This window comes from Astyanax mexicanus, chromosome 17 (genome assembly GCF_023375975.1).
Source record: "Astyanax mexicanus isolate ESR-SI-001 chromosome 17, AstMex3_surface, whole genome shotgun sequence".
Lineage (NCBI taxonomy): Eukaryota > Metazoa > Chordata > Actinopteri > Characiformes > Acestrorhamphidae > Astyanax > Astyanax mexicanus.
In genome coordinates this window covers 12,749,451-12,776,886 of record NC_064424.1, presented here as the reverse complement: position 1 = coordinate 12,776,886, position 27,436 = coordinate 12,749,451, and the positions used below count along the sequence as shown (strand labels likewise).

Sequence of the window (27,436 nt, the reverse complement as noted above, 5' to 3'; positions counted from 1 at the left end):
CACTACAATATGCTGCATGCATTATGCAAATATGTCATGAATCCACTGGGCCTCAACCAATCCTGATTATTACCCTAGTGACTGATTTATAATCTAATAAAAATAGCATATGCAAACCAGCGTTAGTATAACCAGAGACATTTTTAATAAGGAGACTGCATGGCCACTGGGTTAAAATTTGAATGGAAGTTCAATAAACAGTGCTTATACTACGGATAAACAGATGTGCATAAAGTTTTCACACATAAAAAACGGCAAGTATATTCATGACAAGTGTCAGAATTTTGCTTTTTGTTACATATATCTGAAAATATTTACATTCACACAAAAATATTTTTAAGTATATTTATTAGCAGGCCTGAGCAGAGTTACAATGTTACACTTTTAAAGTTTAGTCAAGTCAGTAGAAATTTCGAATTATAAAATTATAAAATTTTGTGTATAAGAATGTATCTTCATATAATTAAATTTCTTTTAATACCAAGTAACCAATTTTGATACCAATTTTGATACCATCTTTAAACATAAACAGCTTTTTGACAGCCGTGCAATGACTGATGTTGTTTCTTTTGTTTATTTAAATAAATATATGAATCTAATATAGTTTACATAGTGAAGTAATATACCCAAATATGGAAGACACCCAGATAGGAAAAAGACAATGAATCAACATTCATTTTTCAATTGCGAAACACTGTTGATCAAGAATTGATTTATTTCTGCACATTGATTGATTCAACATTGATTCATCATTATGGTTTTATATGTATGGTTTGTATAAAACATTACTTACATCAAATATGTATAGTATATCTTGTTGTGTTCTACTCTTATAGCCTGTACTGTGGTCTTGCGCTGTGGAATGGGACCTTTAAATAATAATGATTAATATTATTTTTATTATTATTTGTGGGAAGCATATTTCACCTATAAGCATTACTGTGAGTGTAGAAGAGCTCAGCACAAACATTTTAAACCTTTAAATGAATGTTGATTCAATGTCAGAATTTCAGCATTAACTAATAAACTTTTAGGTATGTTAAATAATAAAGGTTGTTTTAATGACATTTTTTGACATTAATGACATTTTTATTTTTTATTTTTTTTATCATCAACCTTAAAAGATGTAATAATTAAGGTTAATTAAATTTTCTTTGCTAACGGTCAAAGGTGCCAAAACCACAGTCAGATTCACTTTATCTTAATGGAGTGATTTATCTCGATCATTTTTTTTAAAGGATGAGAAGCCAGGATTAAAAAAACTGAAGTGAAATAGAAGTAATATATAAGGGGAAGAAGGTTTGTTTCCAACGTTAAAATAATAGTTTAAATAATAAAATTAATTGACTTCCGGAAGTCGTTAGTTAGATAGGGGGCGTTTCCGCTAAAAGTGGCGGGAAAAGCCTGCGCTGATGTGCGCGAGCCTGTCATAGAAAGATTAACTGAATTGAGCTAAAATGGCCAAAATCTGCTTCGCTATGACTGGAATTCATGTTTTAACCGGGATTATCGCCTTTCTGCTCGTGTTAAACCGTGTTTACGGCACATTTGAGGCAGATAATGAAGAAAGCTATAGTCAGTACTATAATTATACCGCGCTGACCCGGCGGCTCTGGCGTTTGGTTGAACAGTTCCCGCACATTTGCAGCCTGTCGAGCGCGGGGCGGTCGGTGGAGAGCCGCGAGCTGTGGGTGTTGAGGGTCACGGCTCAGCCCGTTACTAGCTTTAATATCCCGGGCAGACCTCGCGTTAAATACGTGGGGAACATGCACGGAGACGAGACGGTCTCCAGGCAGGTGCTTGTTTACCTGGCTGAGTATCTCCTGACTCGGTACGGAGCTGAGCCGCGGGTGACCGAGCTCGTGGACAGCACGGATATTTATATCATGCCCAGTATGAACCCTGACGGGTTTGAGAGGGCCGCGGAGGAAGACTGCGGGGGGAGTGCGGGGCGAGGAAACGCCAAATACATCGATCTCAACCGGAGCTTCCCAGACCAGTTTGATCCCTCCGGTGTCCCGGCGAGCGACGCACCCGAGGTTACAGCTGTCATTAAATGGATTTTACAGAAAAAGTAGGAACTCCTATTTCTGAAATATCATATTCACTGCTGGATAATTCCATGGAAACGCTCTGTTAGCTAACTAGTTCTTAGTGTGTTTATAGGGGTATCGAATTTTAAAAACCCAATTGTAACAGAAGTCAAAGAAAAAACATGAAAATGATTGCTTACTAATAATAATGCACTCTATATACAGCTCTGGAAAAAATAAGAGACCACCTATGGAATAACGTATAATCAAGAAAAGATGGATGATCACAAGCCATCAAACCAAGCTGAACTGATTGAATTTTATTTCGACACCGGGAGAGGCATAAAGTTATCCAAAAGCAGTGTGTAAAACAGGTGGAGGAGGAGAACATGCCAAGATGCATGAAAACCAGGGTTATTCCACCAAATAGTGATTTTTTTTAACTCCTAAAACGCCATGAACTTGTTTTCTTTGCGTTATTTGAGGTTTGACAGCTCTGCGTCTTTTTTTTTTTTTGTTATTTCAGCAATTTCTCATTTGTTGTCAACAAATGCTCTTAATGACGATATTTTTATTTGTAATTTGGGAGAAATGTGCGTAGTTTATAAAATAAAACCACAATGTTCATTTTACTCAAACATTTACCTATAAATAGCAATAAATGCTGTCCAATATCATTCATTTTACTTTAATTCTGGATATATAGAGATATTTGGAGTGCATTATTAGTATCATGACATTCTAATTTTGGATAATTGATTTCTCTTACAAATCTGATGTAATTCACTTAGGGGTGTGCCATATCATATCGTATGCGATAGTAACATTTTAATTTTCATTTTTTTGCAGTACTGTATTCTTGAAATATATATTTTTTTAATTCAAATTAACAATTTTTAAAAATGGCAATGATGTGCTAAAAACGATATGGAACACCCCTATTGTTAGTAATAGTGGGCATATTCTGTGGACGTTTTGCAGTGTAAACATTTTTCACTGTTAAACTGGTGATTTTATGATAACAGTGATACAGTGAACTAAAACTAGCATTCAAGTCTGTTCACATTAGGAAGCTAGCTAGCAAATATTCAGGTTATAATTGAATTTTAACAATAGACAAAGATAACAGTAGTAGTAGAGGCAGATCAATGTGTTTGCTAATGTCATAGCATAAGGAATGTGAAATGCTTTACACATAAATGATAAATCTTTGAGGGGGATATTGGGTTACATATATGATATATCATATATATATATATATGATATGATACGATACGATATGTCTATCATATGTCAATGTTTGTCCCTGTAGCAGAATGCTTTATAGTTTTCAATATAGATTTGTGCAAGGCCAGGGTATTTCAAGACAAGGCAAAATAGCAATGCTCCTGTGTTTGCTTTAAGGTTTGTTCTGTCAGGTAACTTGCATGGAGGTTCAGTCGTAGCCAGCTATCCCTTTGATGACTCCAAATCCCATGTCTGGTCAGGAATATACAGCAAGTCTCCTGACGATGCCCTCTTCCAGTATCTGGCAAGAACCTATGCAGAAAACCACCCCATTATGAGAAAGGGCAAACCTCAGTGCCCTGATGACCCAAATGTGGAGTTCAAAGATGGCATTACAAATGGAGCGAAGTGGTATGATGTGCAAGGTAAATGTGTATGTTTTTTTTTTCCTGTTATACAGAGTTATAGCCTGGAAATGTAAGGCAGAAGTTTCAGAATAGTTAAACTGTAAAGCCACTGGGGTTGCATGTTTTGGCTGATAACCTTTACTGATTATTTATGAAAGTCTAATTTTGCTCTGTCATATGGGCACACGTATCATGTATTGCGGATATGATTTAAATGGAGAGAGAGTCCAAGTAATACTACTCCTTCAAGCATTTGTGGTTTCCTTTTTATTTAGCACTTATGTAATGCTCCACCTAAATAATGATGGTTTGTCCATCTCCAAGGGCTGCTCTGTTATACCAGTGAAAGGTTTATTGGGGAAAAGTTAAAAAGGCAAAAGTTCCTATAATAAGTGGGACCCCTGCTTTCATGTAATGACATTATGTTGTTTATTCCAATTGCAGGAGGCATGCAAGACTTCAATTACCTTAAAGGAAACTGTTTTGAAGTCACTTTTGAACTGAGTTGCTGCAAGTACCCACTGGCTTCCGAGCTGCATACTGAGTGGAATAATAACAGAGAAGCTCTATTGGCATATATGGAGAAGGTGAGAAGATATAGATAAAGGCTATGTTCACCCATTCATGCCCACAAATTGAATAAATATCCAGTCTAGAAAAACACATGAAAGTGACTCAAGTCTGATTTGAAAAAATCAGGTTTGACATATCCAAACAGCCCTAAAATTAAGTTCAGGTTTAGGTCTGATAATGGTAAAGTGGCACCTACGACAGCCTGGTTACTGTTAGTTGTCGTATGTCTGACCCTTAAATAACTTGCAGGCAGTAATGAAAAACAGGTATTTAGCTTTTGTTTAATACATGTTAAATAATGTTAAAATAAGGGTAAATATATGAAAATGACAGAATGCTGTCTAATAAAAGAAGCTATTTTTGTCTTTTTCTTTGTTTTTTCAAGGTTCATATTGGGGTCAAAGGTTTTGTCATGGACAATTCAGGAATGGGCCTACCAGATGCAAACATCTCTGTTGCTGGAATAGATCACAACATCACAACCTGGATATTTGGAGATTATTTCCGCCTGCTGCTGCCAGGAACATATAACATCACAGCTAGTTTTCCTGGGTGGGTAACATAATCTTGTTTTTTATCTTTCATCTTAGAAAGGCAAGCAAATACGGTCACAATAATTACACTAAAAAATTATTGTAGAATTCTAATACACCAAGTGTTGTGTTTTCAGTTAACTGGGCTTTATATATTTTGTTTTCTCAGGTCTATTCCCAAGACTGTAAACAATATAATAGTGACTGAAGGAAAAGCCACTTCATTAAATTTCACTTTAAAGCGTTCAAGTGAGGATGTGCCAATGTCGGAGCCACTGACCAGTCCTGTACCAACTACAGAATACACTCTGACTGATAAGAGCTTTGACAGCAAAGAGGCTTCCACTCCAGAGCCCTCAATCCAGCCACAAGAGTTTCGGTATCACAGTTATTTAGACATGGAGCTGTTCTTGCAGAAGATAAATGAGGCTCATTTCACCATCACCCATCTATACTCTGTGGGCCAGTCTGTGCAGGGTCGGGAGCTCTACGTCATGGAAATTTCCACTAATGCTGGCATTGATGAGCCAGGTGCAGCTTGTTGAGCATTTGTTGCTGTTTATACAGTAGAATAAAGCAGAGCCAAAGTAGCTGATTGCTTAATATGTCTGCTGTGTTTATTTTTTTTGTCTTTTAAACAGGCAAACCAGAGATAATGCTTGTGGGAAACCTAAACGGTCCTGATTCTGTTGGTCGAGAAATGCTCTTGAACTTGGTGGAGTACTTGTGCAGTAATTATGGCAGTGATGCGTATGTCACACGACTGGTTAACACCACAAGAGTGCACATAATGCCTTCCATGAACCCTGATGGTTATGAAATGACGATAAAAGGTTAATTAAGAGGTTAATGATCTAAGATGCATAAGATATTGTTTTTTTATTATTTATTTTAATTGCAATATTGACTGCATATTTCTGTAAACTAATACATTCTATCTCTCTTTCTTTTTTTTTTCTTGCTCTCAGATGTGACGTACAAGAACGGTCACATCACAGATTTGAGCAATAACTTTCCTGACCAGTATTCTGAAAAGGATTTTGTACAACCAGAGACTGCAGCGGTGATGGATTGGATCAAGGCTCACTCCTTTGTTCTGTCTTCTAGTGTCACTGGAGGTTAGTTAAAATATGAATACCTTGTTAGGAGTTTTTGAAAAAAGTCTGTTTTATGCATGTGCTTTTCTTATATTTAGGAATGATTGGAGTGAAATATCCAGGTTCAGTTGAATCCATTGACAAGGCTCTGTTTAAATCAGTTGCAGAAGCATGTTTAGTGGTGAGTGTTAAAGTGGTGCTACTGATTCAATGTCTGCTGAGGTTTAATGGCTTTTTTAATGCATGTTTTTATATACTAATATTTGTTTTAGGAATACTCATCACTACAGACGTCTCAAGTCTGTGCAGTTCCAGGACCTTTAGCGACAAATGTCATTAAGCACTACAATTCGGCAGGCTCAACAGGCAAGACCTAGACTACATTCTTCACATTTACTAGGCTGAATCCTTAAATTGACACATTATTTTTGTGTTTGGACACTTTTTAAAGTCAGTTTTGGGTCATCTACACATGTGGTTTTAGATCAGATGCATATCTGATTTGTGGTCTTGGATATAGAATTAATTAGAAAATAAATAAATACTTTAAACTGAAGGAGAAACTGTTTCAAATTTTAAAAAGCTGTAAAAAGCTCAGAATAAGTAGTTGCTTTTGTCTCAATGCAATTATTCTGGCTAAAACACTTGAACAGATCTCCACATTAAGAGGGGGTCTTAAGGTCTGACTGGCTTTGTAGAAGGTCAGAATTTTCTCTGTAAACAGAAAATTTAATTGATTTCGACTTGTAATGTGAGTGTAGCTCTAGTCTTATATGAATGTAGACTAGTATATGAATGGAAAAATCACTTCTTGAAATGTTAGACCATTGCATTACAGTAACCTACTTTTTAAATGCAGGGCTTAGGACTAAGTGATTAACTTATCAGAAAAGCCCATTTATAATTGAGTGTATTAAAATTAACTTGTCTTGCCAACTTCTAGCAGGGATTGATATGCAGACGTGGGCGTATTGGAACACAGACTCTCTGGGATTTAGCATTGGCCTGAGCTGTGATCTCTCTCCACGAGCTGAAGACATGCTGACCTACTGGAAAGAGAATCACAGGGTTCTCCTACAGTTCATCCAGCAGGTGCTTTTCTCTGCTGACCTTCCTTAATCCTCTTGTTCTCACTAAATGCTTCACCGTTGGGCTGTACTTTATAAGTGTGTGTTGTGGATATTTCCCCATTGTAACTGTGATATCCCTATTACAATACAGTACGGATAACTCTGTTTGCAGATGGTTATCATGTTGCTTAAGTAATGTAATGGATGAATGCATGTTTTAATTCCTGTGCTTTTATATCATTAACATTTTTTGTGACATTTATTTTTAGGTTCATTTTTCTGTAAGGGGTAGAGTGACTGATGTCCTGTCTGGTCAGGCTGTTTCTAATGCTACTATAGTGGCTGACGGCTCCAGGCACCAGGTGCACACAAGCAGCTCAGGACACTATTGGAGGCTTCTGGCTCCAGGAACGTATGAGCTTCAGGCTTCCGCCCCTGGGTGAGGCATGGAAATGGTTACTGTAAGACAGGGTCTATTCCTGTCCTCGAGACCATCCACCCTCCAGCCCAAATGTTAACACACCTGATCTAGTTAATGAGGGCCTTCGGGGCCTTTTAAATATCAGAGACAGGTGTGCTGATGCTGAAATCTCTAGGGTGGTAGATCTCAAGGCCCAGTATTGAGCACCTCTGCTGTGCTCAACCTAAAACAAAGGGTGTAAAAAAAACCCAAATATAAATAAATAAAAGTGTAATTCTAATCATTTAAAGGGTTAATTAGTAAAAATGTAGTTAATAATTAAAAACATGCACAACCCTTTAGAGATTTAAAACTATAAACAAACATTTTAGAAATGTATATAACTTTATACATAAATGTAATAGAAAGTTAATATTTTATTAATAGAAATAACTTTGTTAGTGTAGGCTCTCTTAATTTTTTGTACAATCAGTTAGAACATTTAAATTATTCATCATCTTGTGTATTTCTCTCTTAACATTTACCAAGAAATAGAAGGTTACTCATTTTTTTTTTAAAGATGAACTATTCTAACACTAGAGCTGTAGTCTGGTCTTTTATATGTGATGCAAGAACTGCACCCTTTTCTCTATAAAAAAAATGGAACAGAAGACAGAGACAGGCTTTTTTTAATAGTTTATAATCTATTTCTGATTAAATAAGACAATTGAAGTAGACATTCACTATATAATCGGGCATAGTGTCAGTTAAATTAATCACTTTGCCTTGTTTTCTTCTCAGATATACTGCAGTTTCAGTGTCAGTCACTGTATCAGAGACTCGTGTGGAGCAGGTGGATATTGGGCTCACTCGAGAACACCCCCCTCAGCCTGAAGCCCAGCTGGAAGAGGAAGAGTTTCAAAGGATGCTGGAGGACCTCTCTTCTGCTCATGGCCTCGAGCAGCTTGTCCAGAGCCTTCTTCCAGCCGGGACTCTACAGTACAGAACCTACAGCGAACGCTCGGAATTCCTGCAAGCACTTACCCTCAACTTTCCTCATATCACTCGCCTGTACAGGTATTTGGTTCATTTAAAATTACAGGCATATACAAATACATTGGTCTGAAAACTTGTACAGCACCCTGCAGTTATCGATGGTGTGAACAGACTGTTGTGTGTTTGGGGGGGATCAGTTTAGGTCACAGCTGGGAATTCAGGACCATCTGGGCTTTGGAGATCTCGGGCAGTCCTGAGTCATCTCGGCCCACGGAGCCCAAGATGCGTTACGTGACTGGTGTCCATGGTAACGCTGCGGTAGGGCCAGAGCTGCTGCTGGAGTTTGCGTCTGTTCTTTGCATAAACTATGGTGGGAATCCTACCATCACTAAGGTGGGCGTCATGAGATTTCTTTTCTTTTCTTATTTTTGTTTCTCCTTCAGTCACACTTAAACACAGAAGGTTGTCATATGTAAATGGGCTTCATGACAGTGTTTTTAAAATGTTCTCTGAGCATCCTGGCTATTTACAGTTATAAATGATTGTTTCTGTGGGTGTTTGTATGAGTCGAGGTATTTGTGTGATCCAGCTTCATCCTGGTCAATCTTTAAATTTGTCTTGTTAGTAATTTCTTAATATATTTTAGACGTATTACAAACAGAATTGTGAATGCTGTGAGTAGTATTATTTTATCTTATTATTTCTTATAGCCACGTTTCGCAAAAGGATATGTAAATGGGCATTATGACCATGTTAGAATGTTCTGTGAGAATTTTGACTAATTACAGTTACAAATGAATGTTTCTGTGGTTGTTTTCATTAGTCCAAGGTATTTTGTTAATACTGGTTATATATTATTCATATTTAACATATGCAAGCAGAATTGCAATTGCCATATGTAGTAATATTACAATAGAATTTGTTCTATATTATGTGTAGTACATACAGTATGTTTGCTTATAAACACGTCTGAACAGAAATGATTAATTCCCATTTCTTGTGCCCTTTAAGCTGATTGACAGGAGCCGGATCGTGATTGTGCCTTGTGTGAATCCAGATGGGAGGGAGGTGGCTCAGGAGGGAAAGTGTTTCTCCACTGCAGGGTTTACTAATGCACATGGTATGGATCTAGATGCAGACTTCCTGTACGGTAAGTATTTGGGTTTACAGTAAATTATTTTTGTGTTTGTAGATAAACCCTGATGTGATTGATTTAATAACATTTAAAGTATTCAGCAGAGGGTCTATGGATGCTTAAGGTTTTCAGTTAATTTATTTTTTAAAAAAAGCCGTAATTTGTCTTAAAATATTTTAAATCCATCGTAAATCTATCTTTAAAAGGTCTTAGAAATGCAGCAAACAGTTAATAAAAAAAATTATTTTTGTGTTAATTGTTTGTTTTTTTCTCCCCACTTAAAACATTTCATGTGCAAGTTAACTTGCTAATTTGATGGCAAACTAATCAAAACCAGTAGCATTGTTTATGGCTCTGAGAGGCACTACTTTTAGGAACGTTCATTACTTGCTTTCAGCAACAGTTCAATGTGAACAGTTCAAGATGTTAAAAATATTGTTTTATCAAACCAAATACCAAAGATTCACATGCTTACTGTAAACTTAGAATTGTTCTGCTTTTTTGTCTTTTATTGCAAAAGTGGTCTAATTTTAAACATGCCTGCAGACACCATGTTTGTTTTCTAGAAAACAAAATAGAAACCACATACTTTGTGTAAATGTGTTCAGGCAGTTTGTCTGTGCAGCCAGAGACACGTGCAATGATGGATCTGATTGAGGGTGGAGGCTTCTCTCTCTCTGTAAACCTGGAAGGAGGTTCTCTTCTGGTCACTTATCCCTATGACAAAACTACACAACCTGGTAAAAAATTATTAAATAAAAAAAAAAAAAACTTTTTTTGAAATTGTTTCTTTTAATTGCATGAAATCGAACAGATTCTTTACTGTCTTTTTTAGCTCAAAATGAAGAGACACTGAAATATCTGGCTTCAGTGTATGCAAACAATCACCCTGCGATGCACTATGGGTTTCCTGGGTGCAGATACGGACCAGGTATGCGAGAAAGATGTTCCAAAAGATTTTCTACTATCATAAATATATGAAACATGAATATTACTGTGTTCTAAAAAGTGTTACATTCTTTCCTAAATATAAATGATGATCTCTAACAGCAATAGTCCCAGGAGGGATACTCAGAGGTGCAGAATTCAGCAGTCACCCTGGTAGTATGAAGGTACACTGCATTTTCAAGGCACTGATTAACAGAATAATACATGAGGATTTCTCATTTAATATCAGTTATGCAATTACCAATAGAAGCAAAGAGGTTGGGGGTGCGCAAAGGATCCATTTTAAGTTGTCAAGCTGCAATAAATGGCTATTTTTTCCCACCATGTGGGAAAATGACTGTATAATGTGTAATAGACGTGTAAATCAAATAAGTTTGTCAAATTATGGACTTTAATTGTATGGCATAGTCTGTGTGAGTGGCATACACTGTTGTCTGTATTTATATTGCTATTATTTTGCCCATAACTGTACATGGGTAAAAAAAAAAAAAAGATCAGATATTTCATAGAGGAGGATTACACGACCTACAGTGTCTTTGGGACAGGCTTTATAACACACACACACACACACACGCTCAAGACATTAAGGGGCAGTATTCCAGACAGGGATAAAGATGACAGGAAACTGACTCAAATGCATTTTTAATTAAAAAGATGTTGCAAACAGAATAGGCGTTTTGTTTCTTTAGGGTTAAAATAAATTTACACCTAAAATTGAGCATTAGGGTTTGCTTAGACTTATAATTTTAAATTACCAACATCGAAGAAGAAAAAGTGACATTACTGATCATATTGGCCAGCTTTATTTTACTATGCTAGGTGCTATTAAAGTGATCCATTCCTTTAGTCCCTAAATAGCAAAAATGGATTATTGCCAAAATCTGCAGTTGTTAAATATCAGAATTTGTTACAGGATTTCTGCATGGATGTGGCTCTGTGTCCTGAGATCACTGTGTACACTGGCTGCTGCCTGTACCCACCTGCTCAGCAGCTGTTCTCACTCTGGGAAGAGCACAGGATGGCTCTGTTTGCCATGTTGCTGGAGGTCGGAACAGCTTTTGCATCATTTCTTTTGCTCCACTGTCTTTTAAGTGCTCTCCAGAATTGTTGTGTTTTGTGTTATTGTTAATGGTTTAAATCTCCTAACTAATTTAGATATGCATTAGAAATTCTTACTCAATAACTTAACTTAAAATTTGAGTGGACCATTTTGACAAACGTCAAAACGTCAGGACACTATTCAGTAACGTGTACCAGAAATATATGTACCAGTGTTCTGTAACTGATTAACTTGGATATTTAGCTGAGGCACTCTGGCATGTATTGCACATAAAAAATAACCTGTTTATTTTTGATAGATGCATAAAGGTGTGAGCGGTGTGGTGAGAAACAGAAAGGGCCAGCCTGTGTCCAACGCACTGATCAGTGTAAATGGCTCTGTGTTTGTGCACACAGACACTTCGGGCCATTTCCACACACTGCTGCCTCCAGGTACTCACCAGCTGCTGGTCCATGCTCAGGGCTTCCAGCAACAGCTCAGACAGGTTAGTCAGAGCAGACTCAGGCTGTATTCGGAATGGCATACTACATACTACTCGCGTACTAAATCTGCCTAAAGCCAGTATGCAGTACGCAGTATGCGACCAAACTGAGGATCTGTAGTGCACTACAGGTACCCGGATGGTGTACTACTCCGCTCCGATTTCGCAGTGTGCATGGAGAGCTGTCTTCGTGGTGTACTGCATCCCAACATGCATTGCGGCTGGCTCCTCCAGCTCGCTTCAGAAAAAAAACAAGATGGTGGCGAGTGCGAGAGATTTTCAAATTATGGAAATATATATATTTTTAAATTAAGGGAATTATTTTGGAAAGTATCGGCTCACCGCTGTCGAGCCCCTCCGCGGCCGCGCGCTCTCCGCGGCCGGGACCCTCCGCTGCCGCGGCCGCGCGCTCTCCGCGGCCGGGACCCTCCGGTGCCGCGGCCGAGCGCTCTCCGCCGCGGCCGCGCGTTCTCCGCGGCCGGGACCCTCCGCTGCCGCGGCCGGGACCCTCCGCTGCCGCGGCCGGGACCCTCCGCTGCCGCGCCGAACGCTCTCCGCGGCCGGGACCCTCCGCTGCCGCGGCCGAGCGCTCTCCGCCGCGGCCGGGACCCTCCGCTGCCGCGCCGAACGCTCTCCGCGGCCGGGACCCTCCGCAGTGTGCAGCAACATACAGTTTTAATAAATTATTCTGTTATTTTAATAAATAATTTCCTCAGTTTTAATAAAGTATTCTGTTATTTTAATAAATAATTACCTCAGTTTTATAAATTATGTTATTTTAATAAATAATTCCCTCAGTTTTAATAAATTATTATGTTACTTTAATACATAATTCCCTCAGTTTTAATAAATGATTGTTATTTTAATAAATAAGTCCATCAGTTTTAATAAATCGTTCTGTTGATTTAATATTTAATTTTCTCAGTTTTACTAAATCGTTCTCTTTATTTAATAAATAATTCCAATAAATCGTTCTGTTAATTTAATAAATAATTACCTTTGTTTAAAAAAATGTTCTGTTGATTTAATAAATAATTCCCTCAGTTTTAATAAATCGTTCTCTTTATTTAATAAATAATTCCAATAAATCGTTCTGTTAATTTAATAAATAATTACCTTTGTTTAAAAAATCGTTCTTTTGATTTAATAAATAATTCCCTCAGTTTTACTACATATTTTTCTTTTAAATAAGGGAATGATTTGAATACAAATTAATAAAATTGTTTCACTTGTGCAACGTGTCTCATTTCTTTTATTGTTGAGATTGTGTAAATATGAATGAGAGTTTGTTTAAATGTTTTCTTCTTGATGGTACTTACATAGATGAAAATAGTAATCTACTAAAATAAATAGGAAAACATATTTAACTGGAACTAACTTGGGTTGTGGGGGCTGCTGCTAAATGTTTATTAGAATTGGGTTAACTGCACTTACATTAAACTCTAAAATAAAAGCAGCAATTGCTGTTCTGGACAGTATGCAGATCTCATTAGTCTTAATAATGAAAAGGTAGGACATTTTTCATGTTCTTTCTGTTTACAACTCACTCTGAGGAATTCAGAGCACTACAGAGGACTGACTGGTGTGTCACAGCAGGACCGCGTAGGGTACTACAATCAAAAGTGTTACAGTACCGAATACTACATACTGGGCAGTGTGTAGTATGCAGTACATACTAGTGCAGTATGCAGTACGCAGTATAGTAGTATGCCATTCCGAATACAGCCTCAGTAACAGGCGCAATCACAGATGCAGTCTGGGTAAGCACTGTCTGCAGTACCTGTAGTGTCCAGCAGGTGGTAGCACAAGCCAAAATATATTATATAAAATGTAAGTGTTGTGTTGATATTGTGGATGTCATTCTGATGTTGTTCCATTTCCCCCCCCCCCCCCCCAACTTCTCAGGTGCAAGTGTCATCACATCAAAGGGCGAGTCCTCTTGTGATCGAGTTCACTGAGAACAGTTCTCATTTCGGCCAAGGAGTGGTGCTGGCTGCTGCTAGTAAGAAACAACTTAATTTGAGTGCAAATAGTCAACTAATAATTATATAGTTGGACCAAAAAAAAATATCTTCAAAATCTTCAAAATGGTAGCTTTACAGGAAAAAAAAAATTGGAAAATTATTTTTTTTCTAATTCTTTTTGGACTACTTCTATACTGTGTAGGTTTATTCATCAGGAAATTCTGAAACAATTAAAAAAACAGCTGCTAGTTAAAAGCGACACAAATGCACATACAAAAAAGTTCAGTGTGAAATTTATTCCTAGTGCTGAGAACTTAAAAAAATACCAAACGCATGCAGATATTCCTTTTTTTAATTATCCTTTTATTCTAAATTGTTGTGATGAGTAAGTTGTAAAGTAACCCAAAATGAAGGTTCAAGAAAAAGGGTCATGCCAAAATACCTGGGAAAGCAGTATCTAAATTGATGGTTAATTATTACCTACATACATCTATAAAGGTTTCCTCTTTTGAGTTAGTTCAATCAGTGAGGGCCAGATGGATTTCATTTCTGAAGTTAAGAAAGTATTTAACATTCCTTGATTCACAGCGTACAAAGCATTACCACCCACAGTTTAGTTGCCATTGCTGTAGGTGGTAATGATCGTGACACGTGACACAAGCACCTCTGGCAGAAATCACATCCACGTTTACTACATCATGGGACAGATAGTTCACATAACCTGGCCAAAAGATGATTTAATGAACTGCAACAGCAGTAGCAGCCTATTTCAACATTTCTTTTTCTTTTTTTTTTGTTGTATTCACTTTTTAACCTGATTATATGCAACCCACCTCTGATAACCTATGTTTTATTACAACTTTTTTTATATATTTGGACTAACCTACTCCTTGTGTCTCTTTTGACAGTCTCCATACCGACTGTCCTGCTTATCTCCCTGCTTATCTGGCATTTACGCTCAGCTAAGTTCAGCCGACTCAGAGATGGCATGCGCTGGTTGCGAGGCCAAAGAGATGACCTTCAGATGGAGGCCATTATGTCGGAGAAGTCGCCCCTGCGGCGTGTGTTTCTAGAGGAGAGCGAGAGTGAGGATGATGCGTTCTATCTAGAGCATCGCTAACACAAATCTCAACACATTTCGTTCACATCAATTATTTAGAATGTTTTTTCTTGTTTTTGTGTTAAATAGTATTTGAATGGTGTTGTATATATTGCAATAATAAAGTTTGTGAAGGTGTTTTGTAAAATCCTCTCTGTTTAATTTAGATCACATTAACCTGATATGAGTTCTGAAAAATGTATGACTTCAACATTATAATCACTGTACAGCAGGCAGTGCTAAATTGCTAACCCGCAGAAATTGATAATTGGGTGAAGCCAGAGCTGGTTTACAGGTAGTATCATGTCACTGAATGACTGGCCATCATTTACAAATTATATTAGCATTAGAGTGCTGACAAAGTATCAGGTTTCTTGTGGGTTTTTGTGCCTGTATGTGGTGAAAGAGCCTGAAACTGCATTACTAAGCTCTTCTAAGCTGTTATAAATGTAGGCTGGTTTTGCACCTCCAAAACCTGTTGGCTGGTAAACGCCAAAGCATATTTGTTATGATAAAAGTAGAGTGCACTTACTATATACAGTGATTTACCACGAAGTGCATGGACATAATCTAGAAGAGTGTGCACATTAAAGTACACTGCTCAAAAAAATAAAGGGAACACTCAAATAACACAATATAACTCCAAGTAAATCAAACTTCTGTGAAATTAAACTGTCCACTTAGGAAGCAACACTGATTGACAATCAATTTCACCTGCTGTTGTGCAAATGGAATAGACAACAGGTGGAAATTATTGGCAATTAGCAAGACACACTCAATAAAGGAGTGGTTCTGCAGGTGGGGACCACAGACCACTTCTCAGAACCTATGCTGTCTGGCTGATGTTTTGGTCAGTTTTGAATGTTGGTGGTGCTTTCACACTCGTGGTAGCATGAGACGGACTCTACAACCCACACAAGTGGCTCAGGTAGTGCAGCTCATCCAGGATGGCACATCAATGCGAGCTGTGGCAAGAAGGTTTGCTGTGTCTGTCAGCGTAGTGTCCAGAGGCTGGAGGCGCTACCAGGGGACAGGCCAGTACACCAGGAGACGTGGAGGAATCCGTAGGAGGGCAACAACCCAGCAGCAGGACCGCTACCTCCGCCTTTGTGCAAGAAGGAACAGGAGGAGCCCTGCAAAATGACCTCCAGCAGGCCACAAATGTGCATGTGTCTGCACAAACGGTTAGAAACCGACTCCATGAGGATGGTATGAGGGCCCGACATCCACAGATGGGGGTTGTGCTCACAGCCCAACACCGTGCAGGACGCTTGGCATTTGCCAGAGAACACCAGGATTGGCAAATTCGCCACTGGCGCCTTGTGCTCTTCACAGATGAAAGCAGGTTCACACTGAGCACATGACAGACGTGACAGAGTCTGGAGACGCCGTGGAGAGCGGTCTGCTGCCTGCAACATCCTTCAGCATGACCGGTTTGGCAGTGGGTCAGTAATGGTGTGGGGTGGCATTTCTTTGGAGGGCCGCACAGCCCTCCATGTGCTCACCAGAGGTAGCCTGACTGCCATTAGGTACCGAGATGAGATCCTCAGACCCCTTGTGAGACCATATGCTGGTGCGGTTGGCCCTGGGTTCCTCCTAATGCAGGACAATGCTAGACCTCATGTGGCTGGAGTGTGTCAGCAGTTCCTGCAAGATGAAGGCATTGAAGCCCGCCCGTTCCCCAGACCTGAATCCGATTGAGCACATCTGGGACATCATGTCTCGCTCCATCCACCAACGTCACGTTGCACCACAGACTGTCCAGGAGTTGGTGGATGCTTTAGTCCAGGTCTGGGAGGAGATCCCTCAGGAGACCATCCGCCACCTCATCAGGAGCATGCCCAGGCGTTGTAGGGAGGTCATACAGGCACGTGTAGGCCACACACAATACTGAGCCTCATTTTGACTTGTTTTAAGGACATTACATTAAAGTTGGATCAGCCTGTAGTGTGTTTTTTCACTTTAATTTTGTGTGTGGCTCCAAATCCAGGCCTCCATTGGTTAATAAATTGATGATTTTTGTGTGATTTTGTTGTCAGTACATTCAACTTTGTACAGAACAAAGTATTCAATGAGAATATTTCATTCATTCAGATCTAGGATGTGTTATTTGAGTGTTCCCTTTATTTTTTTGAGCAGTGTATTTGGCACAATTGAGTGTTTTAAATCTTTAATTATTTGCAACCATTTATAATAAAATATTGCAGCTTGTAGAGGTTGCCACATAGAGGTCAAAACTCTGTATCTGCAGTTTATGAAGGTCCAGTATAGTCTGTATGCTCCATGTTGGTTTGGAAATAAAATGAGGTTAAAATAGTTGACTGGAAAGCAGGTACAGCCCCTACCTAGTTTATTGGGTGAAACCCCCCTTCATGGTATTGAAACCTTTCACTGTCCAGCACTGTAGAAACTGACAGACATAATCTGAAATGCATTTTGCTAATTGATGTTTTGGAGGATAAAACGCCTTGGTGTGTTTGTGTGTATTTCACAGTGTGCAGGGAAGAGCAGAGCAGGGCTGGGCTGCTGGGACAGTGGAGAACAGCTCAGTAATGCAGGAAGTCCCAGTAGTGCTCACTTCCAGTAAGTGAAGGATGAGGAAAGAGTGGGGAGGGGTCAGGGTTAGGTGTGTGTGTGTTTGTGTGTGTGTGTGTGTGTGTGTGTGTGTGTGTGTGTGTGTGTGTGTGTGTGTGTGTGTGTGTGTGTGTGTGTGTGTGTGTGTGGATTGGATGAGATCAGTTGAGATTAGCAGTGTGTTCATTTATTATTTATTTGTATAATTAGATTTCTGGAATTCCTCACATGACTAATATCTTTATAATGTGATCTACAGAGTCAAAAGTCGCAGGACACCGTTTTATTTCAGAAAAAGAATACTGTCTGCTTTCAGGATGGTGACCATGTTTCGGACATAGTCTAAAAGAGAGGCCCCTGACCAATTGCTTGCTGGGCTATTCAGATATCATTTTCACTTTCGTTTTGTTTCCCTTGCGTTTCTGAAATAAAAGGGTGTCCTGGGACTTTTGACTCACCCTGTATATCTGACATCTGCCTGTCCCTGAACAGTTCACTCTCCTAAGCTCACCCACATGCCTACCAGGAGACCGCTGGAGGATGAGGAGTTTCAGGGGCTGCCAGCTTGGCTTATCAGTGAGCACGTTTGAACTTGCTGTGAAAAGGGCACGTAATTCGGCCACAGCCACTTCTTTGCTTCCTTTAAAATTAGGTTTTAATCTTTTTTTTAAATTATTTTTACACTGGGGAGAACACAGTTCAACTGTGAAAGTGTAGCAAAAGGATAGCATTTTATTTTATGATGATTTTTTAAATTTTGTTAACTTTTTTGTTTTTCTTTTTATTATTATAAAGAATGTCAAGGATATCACCAGTGCTTAAAGAACACTGAGACAACAGTACAGTTCATTACAAAGAGTAGAACTTGTCCAGTTTAATTGGACAATTATTTTTTAAATAATGACTTTATAGATTCTGGAAAAGTATTTGAGTATTTTAAGGATATTGTTGATTACAATCGTGTATCGCAATAAACATTGAGCAGTGTAAAAAAGGCATTTTTAACCATCTTTCTCAGCCCTATCTGTTATTTTGATAGCCAAACACTAAAAAAAAGCCACAGGAATTCTGATCTAGCTGTTCAGGCCCAGTCGCATTGCCACAAATTGGATATGTATTGGATTTCAATACCACAGATATTAAGGACCTAAATCAGAATAGACCGTCACATAACGTGTTTTTGTCAAATTACATCTGTGTCACATACGACAGAAGGCCCAGATTTGGGTCACCTTTACGTGCAATTTAAGTGGACGCCCTATCTTGGTCTGCTATTGTTTGTTGAAGTTTAGTTTTATCAACATGGTAAAATCCAGAGAGCTCTATGAGGCCTTCAGTCTGATAGCAGATTTCAAAAGATTTTGGAACAACTAACTAATCTAAAAGTGAAACAACTGCCAACATGACCACGGCAAGCAGTTCTAGCAATTTTTACAGAAGAGCAGACCAAAAAGCCTAAAGAATCAACATACTATAACAGTTTTCTGCAGGTATATTAGTGTTGTCAGCACAAATTAAATTTATAGAATCAGAAATTCAGGCTGCATTGCTACTTTTCTGTAACATCAGTATAATGCATCATTGAATATGACAAAATTATGATCAATTACGTGCAACAGTGATGTGACAGACAACCAGAAGATACACTTTCACAGTTGAGCTGTGTTCTCCCCTGGGTCGGCTGAAGCTTTGTTCTAGGGGAGAGTCTGAATGAGCCGGAGGAGCAAAGTGCTATTGATTTCTAAACTCTCATTTTAGCGAGCTCTTCGCTGCATAGACAGTATGTGCTCCTCACTTTTTCCAAAGGGAGACATTCAGCTCATTTGCTGGATATTTGGATGATGGGTGTTGACTAGTACGGAAATATAGTGACAATAGCTAATACATGATTAGGAAATCAAATCCAATGAAGAATGAATGTGGTACAAGAAATTTGAGCTGTGCTTAATGTGTCATTTTGATCAAAAGTGAGTACACCCTTCACATTTCTGCAAATATTCTATTATATCTATTCTTGGGACAACACTATACAGTGAACATGTCCAAATTGTGTCCAATTGTGTCATTTTGCCTCACTGGTATCATGTGACTCGTTAGAGTTATAAGGTTCCAGGTGTGATGAGGGAGCAGGGCTGTTAAATTTAAATTTAAATCAGATGGTGTCCAACATGTCTTCCAGCACCCTAGTAAGAAATGCCAAGGCAACTGTTCCTTGTCTACAAGTAAGCATGGTGGTGGTAGCATCATGTTCTGGGGCTGTAGAAGCTGAATTCCAACATGTACTTTGACTTTCTGAAGCATAGCATTATCCACTACCTTCTGAAACTGGGAGCATGGCAGTTTTCCAATGCAACAACCACCCCAAACACACTTCCAAGATATCAACTGCCTTGCTGAGGAAGCTAAAGGTAAGGTTTATGGACTGACTAAATATTTTTCCAGACCTAAAGCTAGATAAAAGATGGTCACACAAAATATTGACATTTTGGGCACACTTTGTTCACTGTGGAGTGTACTTGCTTGTGTTGCCGGCTATTTCTACACTTTTGACTGTGTCAAGTTATTTTTAAAAGGCAGAAAATCTGTACTGCTAAACAAGCTGTTCACTGACTAAATGATATCCAAGTTTCACTTCTATAGTGTTATCCCAAGAAAATGTTGCAAGATTAATATGAACTTGTTTTATTTGCATTATTTGATATCTGAAAGCACTGCATCTTTTATGAAGTTTGTAAAATAAATCAACAGTGTTCATCTTAATTGAATGTATACCTATTAATAGTTAATATGTAATAATATTAATTACTATTAGTCAGTTTTAATCAACATTTGTAGGCATCTTTAGTTAATGCTGAAGCTTGAATGTGAACCTTGCAGATACCACACTGTGCACTTCTCCACACATCAGCCTCTCATACTCCATCAGCAAAGCCATTTACACTGAGGCAAATGCTTTTATCATTATCCCCACTTAGGACTGCCCACATAGACGCTAGAGAAAAATCAAGAGTCTTTATGGACATTGGTGGCTCAAAGGCTTTGTGGTTTTGAATAACAGAAGATCTGCTGTGAAATTTTGCCCCGTCATGAAGAATGTTTGGTGGTGTCTACAAAATATTAAGATAAAAGGAAAGTTTGAGTACAAACAAATCTGATGTAAGCTTTTGTACTTTAGACTAAGATAGCTCATGCCTTTCTCAAAGCTCTTTGTTTTTGATTTCCTTTTTATGGCATATCATTGTCATCAGGCCTAAAAGGCACTTAATAGATTTAATGACACTATAAACGGGAAGGAAATGTTTAGACTAAACTGTAAATACATCAAACAGGATGTCCACAACAATACAATTCTGATATATCAGATTAATCAGAATTATAATATGTTTTCATAATCCAACATGCTAGCATGCAGATGGCAACCATTTCTAATTTCCTGAGAGCACTGAGTTTAGCTCTGCCACCACACCTCAATTTGAAGCTGGTAATGACTAAATGCACAGACTTAGGAAAGGAGTGCACTTATGGAGACAGCGTATTGATTACTAGACTTGCTTCCATCTCCTCTGTTCTCTGTATTTCTCACAGCCTTGCTGTCTTTCGTTTTTTCCCCTGCTTCGCATGGCTAATTGATACAACTGCTAATAGAAACACCTCAGAATGCTGAGAGAGTGCTGATACAGGTTTTTGTTCATATTCCAGCGTTAATGACTAATGGGAGTTGATATTGCACCAGTTTATTAGATTTATGTAATTTGTAGCTATACCCTCTTGCCATTTGATCAAGCATACTCGCCAACCTACCAAGAAGGTTGTCTTTTTTATCCAGCTCTTTAATACAGCTGCAGTGATTAACTGACCTAGTCAACCAATTCATTTATTTAAAAAATGGATTGGTTAATGACCTCAAAACGCATATTTTTCATGCTAAATAGGAACGGTTGTGGGCACAAATTTTAACCATAACTGTGGAATATTTATTTACTGTAATAAGTCCCTTAATCTGATTGCAGAGCTGCAGTGAAAACGTACAGACTGAGCAGACGTGAGTGTAACGTGGATAAAACAGGTACAATTTGAACACACACATCAATAGCAACAAAACTGCATTATTGTTGTTGTTGCTTGTTATTGTGAGGAGTGTGAATCTCATATCAGCTTTGTCTAAGTGTGAATTGTCTATGTGAAATCTTCCATTTTAGTCATGTTTTCAACAGACACCACTATTAACTGAACAGAATAGAGGAAATAATGAAGCATATGAGAGAGGCACTACACCATAAAACAGAGCAAAATTAAGTAAAAATAAGTATATAGGTACCTAATAAAACACCTAATAACAATACCTTTTACTTGGATAAAGATCAGATTTTTTTTGACAGATTTATGCAGAAAGCCATGACATTCCAAATGGTTTACATATTTTTTTGTTGCCACTGCGTGAACAAATTTACTTAAACATTAAAAGTCTAAGGAAATTTTCAAATAAACACACTTGTACATCAGTTCACCAGGCATGTTTAATCAAAGACATGCAAGGAATGTGGTAATATGGCACCTTGACAGCAAAGGTCACATTTCCACAATGCTTGAAAATCAAACCGGTACAATGTCTTTCGTGCATTTTAGATTCTTTTGTGCTGCATACATTAACACTGCATGTGCATATATCATTACTCAAACCTGAAAAAAGACACAACACTAATCTCCTCATTAAGACAAATTACCTAAACTGCCCAGAATGCAAACTTTCTTACACTAGCATTCAGCCTTTTAATAAAAGCATATAACAGAGCATCCAAATCAATAAAATGCACAATATTCTTTACATTTAAATTAAAATAATAATGGCAATGTTGATTTTTCAACTGCATATCAGATTTAATCTGATTTGCTCTTAAAGTTGTAATGCTGCTAAAAAAAAACAAATTATCTTCTGTGGCTGTAATGATTTGCAATATAAAAAAATAAATTTAACAAAGTGGTTCTTAACTGCTACAATAGCAGATATTCAATATAAAACAAAAACAAGACCGTTTCCATAAGCATCTCCTGTCTTTTAAAAACCTACAGCTTTAAGAAAAATCATTTTCAGCTTGTTGCCACATGCGAAAGTAGATACAAAAGAGTAAAATAAAACATAAAGGATACAAATTCAGATACAGAGAAATAAAGTTTCAGTAAAAAATATTTTTGCTTTTACTCTTGATGACTTTGAGGACCCTTAATTTTTAGGCTTTTGGTTTATTTCTCTCTTCTAAGCTATTTTTGGCCTTGTTTTTTGTAAAGTTTTATAACACAATTCCCGTTGTGTTGCAAAATATCCATGACAATGGGAGATGATAAATCCCCTCAACATGAATCTCCTGTAGTAGATGTCCTCTGCAACCTCAGAGAATACAAATGGAGCCGACCATGCATAGGAAATCCATATTAATAATGGATGGTATGCACTGTCCACAATATGATTTGATGCATCATGATTTTTTAGTGAATGTTATTTCATTCATTTCCTTGTAGATCTTGAGCACTCTGCTTGTCCTAGATGACCATGCCATGCCCATTAGATCCTTGATGGTGTAAAGGTGTTTCGTAATGCAAAATATCAACTCTCTAGGGAATAAAAAGAAAGAGGAATGAAAAAAGAGGAAATAACTATTATGTATCTATTATGTTCTGATACTATATCTCTTTTGTAGCAGAACATGTTGTAAGCCATTAACTTATGGACAGCAGTTTTAACTATTATTGCAGTTATATTCCAGGTTTAGAATGAAAGTTACCAATAGTCACAATATGCTGTAAATTAGTACAGTGATTAATCATAATTGCTGCATTGATTCAATTAATTATTTGCTTTCGTTTGTGAAAAGCTACAGGAAAGACTAGACAGATGAAATAAAAATAAAATAAAAATTCGTTCTGTAAATAAATTAGTGCTGAAGGCTTGACTGATCGTGTAGTCACTTTACCAAAGTTTGGAAGAAGATCATTCAGGCTGTGTGATGAACGTTATATTTCAACAGACGTTGTATTGTTGGCCACAATGAAAAACAGCATTTCTTGGGGCAGCATTATGTTTTATTAAATCAGCAAGGCGTACTAGTGAAAGCCTTTTGGTCCTAATGACCTCTGAGATCTGGAAATAATGTTTAAGTGCTTTAATATCGAGTAAATGGCTTTTATCAATTTGGTTTGATGAGATTAAATATCCAATGTTAATGAAAGTTTCATTTTTGCAGCATGATTTCCGCAGCTAATATATACATATATTCATAAACGTTATTCCTTCTTTTGTTCGAGTAACTGCTCTTCTGTTGGGTTAAGTCTTTTACTAGATTTTGGAGCATTACTGTGAGGATATGATTGCATTCTGTGTTGGTGAGCATTAGTGAGGTCAGAATGTTAGATGATCACCACCCCAGACTGTGGTCCTTTTGTTTCTTTGAATATTTCCTGGTTGTGGTGTGTTAGTACACACTAAGAAAAATAAGTACAGCTTAGTACTTAGAGTACAAAGCTTGTTGCTGGGGCTGTACCTTTTATTGAGGTAAATCAGGGTGCCTTTCAGGAAAAGTCTTTTTTTGTACACGTTTTTTTGAACCAGTGAAGATTATTAAGATTATAAACATTATCATCAATCGAATTTGTGTCAGTAACTCGGTCCAAAACTGTCTGACTTTCAAATGAAAAATGTACAGTTAAAATCTATATTGTTTATTAGTACAGTGATACATACTGAATACGGAATGCGTATTTTGGCTGGTTAAATGGTACAAATCTGTATTTCCTGCTGTTAGGAAAAAGGTTGTACTTCAGAGGGAACACATCTGACCCTCTAAAGACCAATATTATACATTTGAGGGTACAATTATGAAAAGTGTACTTTTAAGTACAAGAAAGTACTTATATCGTTCCTCTGTTCTTAGTGTGTAGTGTGTGTGTTGTGCTGGCATGAGTGAATCAGACACAGCAGTGCTGCTGGTGTTTTTAAACACTACAGTGTTCTTTCTGGACTGAGAACAGCCGACCAACAGCATCCTGTGTGCAGTGCCCAGTGACCACTGATGAAGGGCTAGAGGATTCAACTTTACAAGGTGTCAAATAAAGTGGACAATGAGTGAGCAGTGTTTAAAAACTCCAGCAGCACTGTTATTATGACTGGCATAATAGTATAATGTCCTAGCATTGTGTAAAAACAAACGTGTGTGTGTGTGTGTGTGTGTGTGTGTGTGTTTACCTGTTATCGCCAGATAAAGGATCACACCCAGACCCAAAGCCATGGCTATGATACTGAAGAGCATTGATCTTCGTCCCAGCCTTTTTGCCCCTTCAAAGTCATTTGTCTGGATCATGGAGCGTGACTATTACACACACATAGATAGAAAAACGGTGTGAAGTGCTGCAGGAGTTTTTGACAAAAAGGCAAAGGTTTAATTTTCATTTAGCCTTAATTTAAAAGTGAGGCATTGAATTTAGTTTGCACAATTTCCATATGAATGAAACAAATACACTTTATCTTTCTATCTTTAATTGTGTAGATGCATTTTAAAGTAAAAGTGAAGTTTGTTTTTATTCAGAATACACAGCAAGGAGTACAAAGCTAAACAGGTTGTGGGACTGTTTCTCCAGGATCCAGTGTGCAAAAATATCATAAAAACTCACTGGACAAAAAGCAGACAAAGGGTAAAGGATAACGCCTCTCCATTCTACTCCTTTTTTTACAGAAGTAAAGTATTCAAAATATATGTAACGTACAAAGAAATATATATAACTAATATCTTAAATCTTTACTTAGCTTTTAATGGAAGTCAGTCAAATTACTGTTTTAATGTGATTTTCAAAATGTGATCATCAAAATTGTACAACTTTACATATAGAAGCTGCCAGAGTGAATCTCTGAATACAAGCATATTATATTTGCACAGTGTTTAATATAAAAGCTGCTGTAAGGGTAAAGGTGGGTGCATATTTACAAAACAACAATACAAAAAAATACATAAATACAAATATCATTTTTTTATTTAATGTAAAGAAAACAAAAAGATTATATATTTGAAGAACACCAAAATATGTATTTTAACAATAAAAACCCTTGTAAATATATAGATACTTGAAATGGTTTCTAATGTTTTGAAAGTAGATTCAGTTTTAAGTTTTTAAGTTAACTGCAGTTTTTTAAGTGCAAATTCGTCTGTGTTGTATTTTAACATGGGTCTTTAATGATCTTTATAGTAGGGAATGTTCAAGAAAATTGTTTTTGACATTTACATTAGTTATATGAAAATTGTAGATAAAATGTACTTAAACTTTTATTTATATATTTTTAATTATTTAATATCAGTTAAAAGTAAGTGCATTTTACCTGAGTTTTTTTTTTTTTTTTTTAACTAAAATCAAATAGTTGCTTTTTTGCCTTAGGCCTTTTGTGTGAGTATAGTTTTTGTTTTTTGCACATTGGAACAGAAAGTAAAGAGGCTGTTCATAAGCTTATTCAGTGCTAAATCAGACTTACCGCGTGCGCGAAGTACAGGGCAAAAATGTTGAAGGGGAGGGCCGGACAGAAGCAGGACAGCACGGCCAGCCACATGAAGCTTTGCGGCTCGGATGCGCTGGCGGTCAGACCCGGGGAGGAGACGCGGCTCAGGCTGAGGGGGGACGGGGCCAGGTTGCTGATGTTTCCCGTAGATCCGGATTTAAACGGGGACCTCTGTCCATTCTGCTCCGCGTTTAGGCTCTTTACACTTCCCCTGCGGGACTCGGGAGCTCCCAGTCCCTCCTTAGAGCCCGAGACGCCCAGGAGTTTCTGAGTGTCTCCAAAGTCCCCGGGCTGCGGCGCGCCGCTCTCCCCCAGGACTCCTGTCTCCAGAGTGGCGTCCGTGTTGATGGCCATCTCTTTTAGTGAGTGAGGGAGTGAGAGAGAGGAGCACAGCCTTTACTGAACGAGACTCTTTCAGACTACATGTAACAGTAGATGGAAAGGGTTTAATTAATCCAGTTACGCGCGCTCCAGGGATGCAGTGTCCATCTCTTGTGAGAGATAGATTGGACATCCAACTGCTTCATCAATATTTGAACATCCGACTCAACTCACATTTGCCCGAGGCTTTAAGCGGAGGGTAAATTTTGTGGTGAGATCTTAATGCTTCATAGCTCTGAGCCAGCCTCTCCTGTCCTAGGTCTTATTGGTGGATGTGGGAGAGTTTTTCTGACGTTATTAAACGCAGGGGGTCAGGCAGTTGGTGGAGAGAACAATCATGGACTAATTGTACCATTGTATATGGCACAGAGAAATTATAAATGTCAGAATGTGAAAGGAGAACTCCAGTGTGAAATGGATTGGAGTGTAGTGTAACAACAATAAGTGCAAACTGTTGTCTAATGGTCCACCTCTATTCATCCCCAGCATTCTAAAATGCAGCGCTTTTAGCCGATGCTCCCAACAGGCTCACATTTCTAGTGATAGGGGAATAGAGTTGCCCATGCAAAGAAATCACTGTTTTAAGAAATTCAGAAGCTCAAAGTAGCTCCACACTTTATTGTTAGAATTCTGAGGGTCCTGACATTTAAAATGAGACACAGGCCTTATCCAGTCTGTGAAAAATATTTCACCCTTCTACTCCGTAATAAAACTTTTGCATCTGGACTGCAATTGAAAAAAAAAACATCAAAAAGAGGACCAGTGATTTTCTTTTGGCTTTCTTGGTCACATGACATCATGTTCAATAGCTCCTCTATTTCTACTTGCTGTTGTGTTTACGTGGATATCCATAGAAATGTAGATTTTTTTTTTTGCTCACATTTTAATTGACTAATTTCAGTTTTTTCTATTTTTTAGTTGG

General features: G+C 37.9%; 2 protein-coding genes across 3 annotated transcripts; one reads left to right on the top strand and one right to left on the bottom strand.

Annotated features, from left to right (window-relative positions):
* Positions 1 to 1,382: 1,382 nt before the first annotated feature.
* cpdb (carboxypeptidase D, b) lies at positions 1,383 to 20,714 on the top strand. Of its 2 annotated transcripts, XM_049466588.1 has the most exons (23): positions 1,383 to 2,074; positions 3,438 to 3,685; positions 4,112 to 4,254; positions 4,626 to 4,792; positions 4,943 to 5,304; positions 5,415 to 5,606; positions 5,742 to 5,891; positions 5,969 to 6,051; positions 6,143 to 6,236; positions 6,814 to 6,962; positions 7,210 to 7,379; positions 8,142 to 8,417; positions 8,534 to 8,729; positions 9,348 to 9,486; positions 10,080 to 10,211; positions 10,307 to 10,402; positions 10,522 to 10,583; positions 11,333 to 11,464; positions 11,778 to 11,963; positions 13,866 to 13,962; positions 14,833 to 15,009; positions 17,518 to 17,606; positions 20,573 to 20,714. In XM_049466588.1, the coding sequence occupies exons 1-22, from the start codon at positions 1,458 to 1,460 to the stop codon at positions 17,574 to 17,576; spliced, it is 3,927 nt and encodes a 1,308-aa protein (XP_049322545.1). In that variant the 5' UTR covers positions 1,383 to 1,457; the 3' UTR covers positions 17,577 to 17,606; positions 20,573 to 20,714. The 2 variants fall into 2 exon arrangements, with proteins under 2 accessions (XP_049322545.1, XP_022531850.2); XM_022676129.2 differs by lacking the exons at positions 17,518 to 17,606; positions 20,573 to 20,714 and having other exon boundaries at positions 14,833 to 15,161.
* Positions 20,715 to 22,096: 1,382 nt separating this feature from the next.
* On the bottom strand, positions 22,097 to 27,426 carry trarg1b (trafficking regulator of GLUT4 (SLC2A4) 1b). The gene is made up of 3 exons (XM_007260741.4): positions 26,110 to 27,426; positions 24,835 to 24,958; positions 22,097 to 23,207 (listed from the first exon to the last, which is right to left on the bottom strand). Exons 1-3 carry the CDS (start codon positions 26,485 to 26,487, stop codon positions 23,200 to 23,202), a joined length of 510 nt encoding a protein of 169 aa, XP_007260803.2. The 5' UTR covers positions 26,488 to 27,426; the 3' UTR covers positions 22,097 to 23,199.
* Between the last annotated feature and the right edge of the window lie 10 nt (positions 27,427 to 27,436).

Bases quoted from the DNA above. Each gene is read 5' to 3' on its own strand.
- cpdb (XM_049466588.1), top strand. From the start codon at position 1,458: ATGGCCAAAATCTGCTTCGCTATGACTGGAATTCATGTTTTAACCGGG. The intron at 5,892-5,968 runs GTTAGTTAAAAT...TCTTATATTTAG, and splicing joins GTCTTCTAGTGTCACTGGAG to GAATGATTGGAGTGAAATAT. The intron at 11,465-11,777 runs GTCGGAACAGCT...TATTTTTGATAG, and splicing joins TGTTTGCCATGTTGCTGGAG to ATGCATAAAGGTGTGAGCGG.
- trarg1b (XM_007260741.4), bottom strand. From the start codon at position 26,487: ATGGCCATCAACACGGACGCCACTCTGGAGACAGGAGTCCTGGGGGAG. The intron at 24,959-26,109 runs GTAAGTCTGATT...TGTGTGTAATAG, and splicing joins CCCTGTACTTCGCGCACGCG to TCACGCTCCATGATCCAGAC.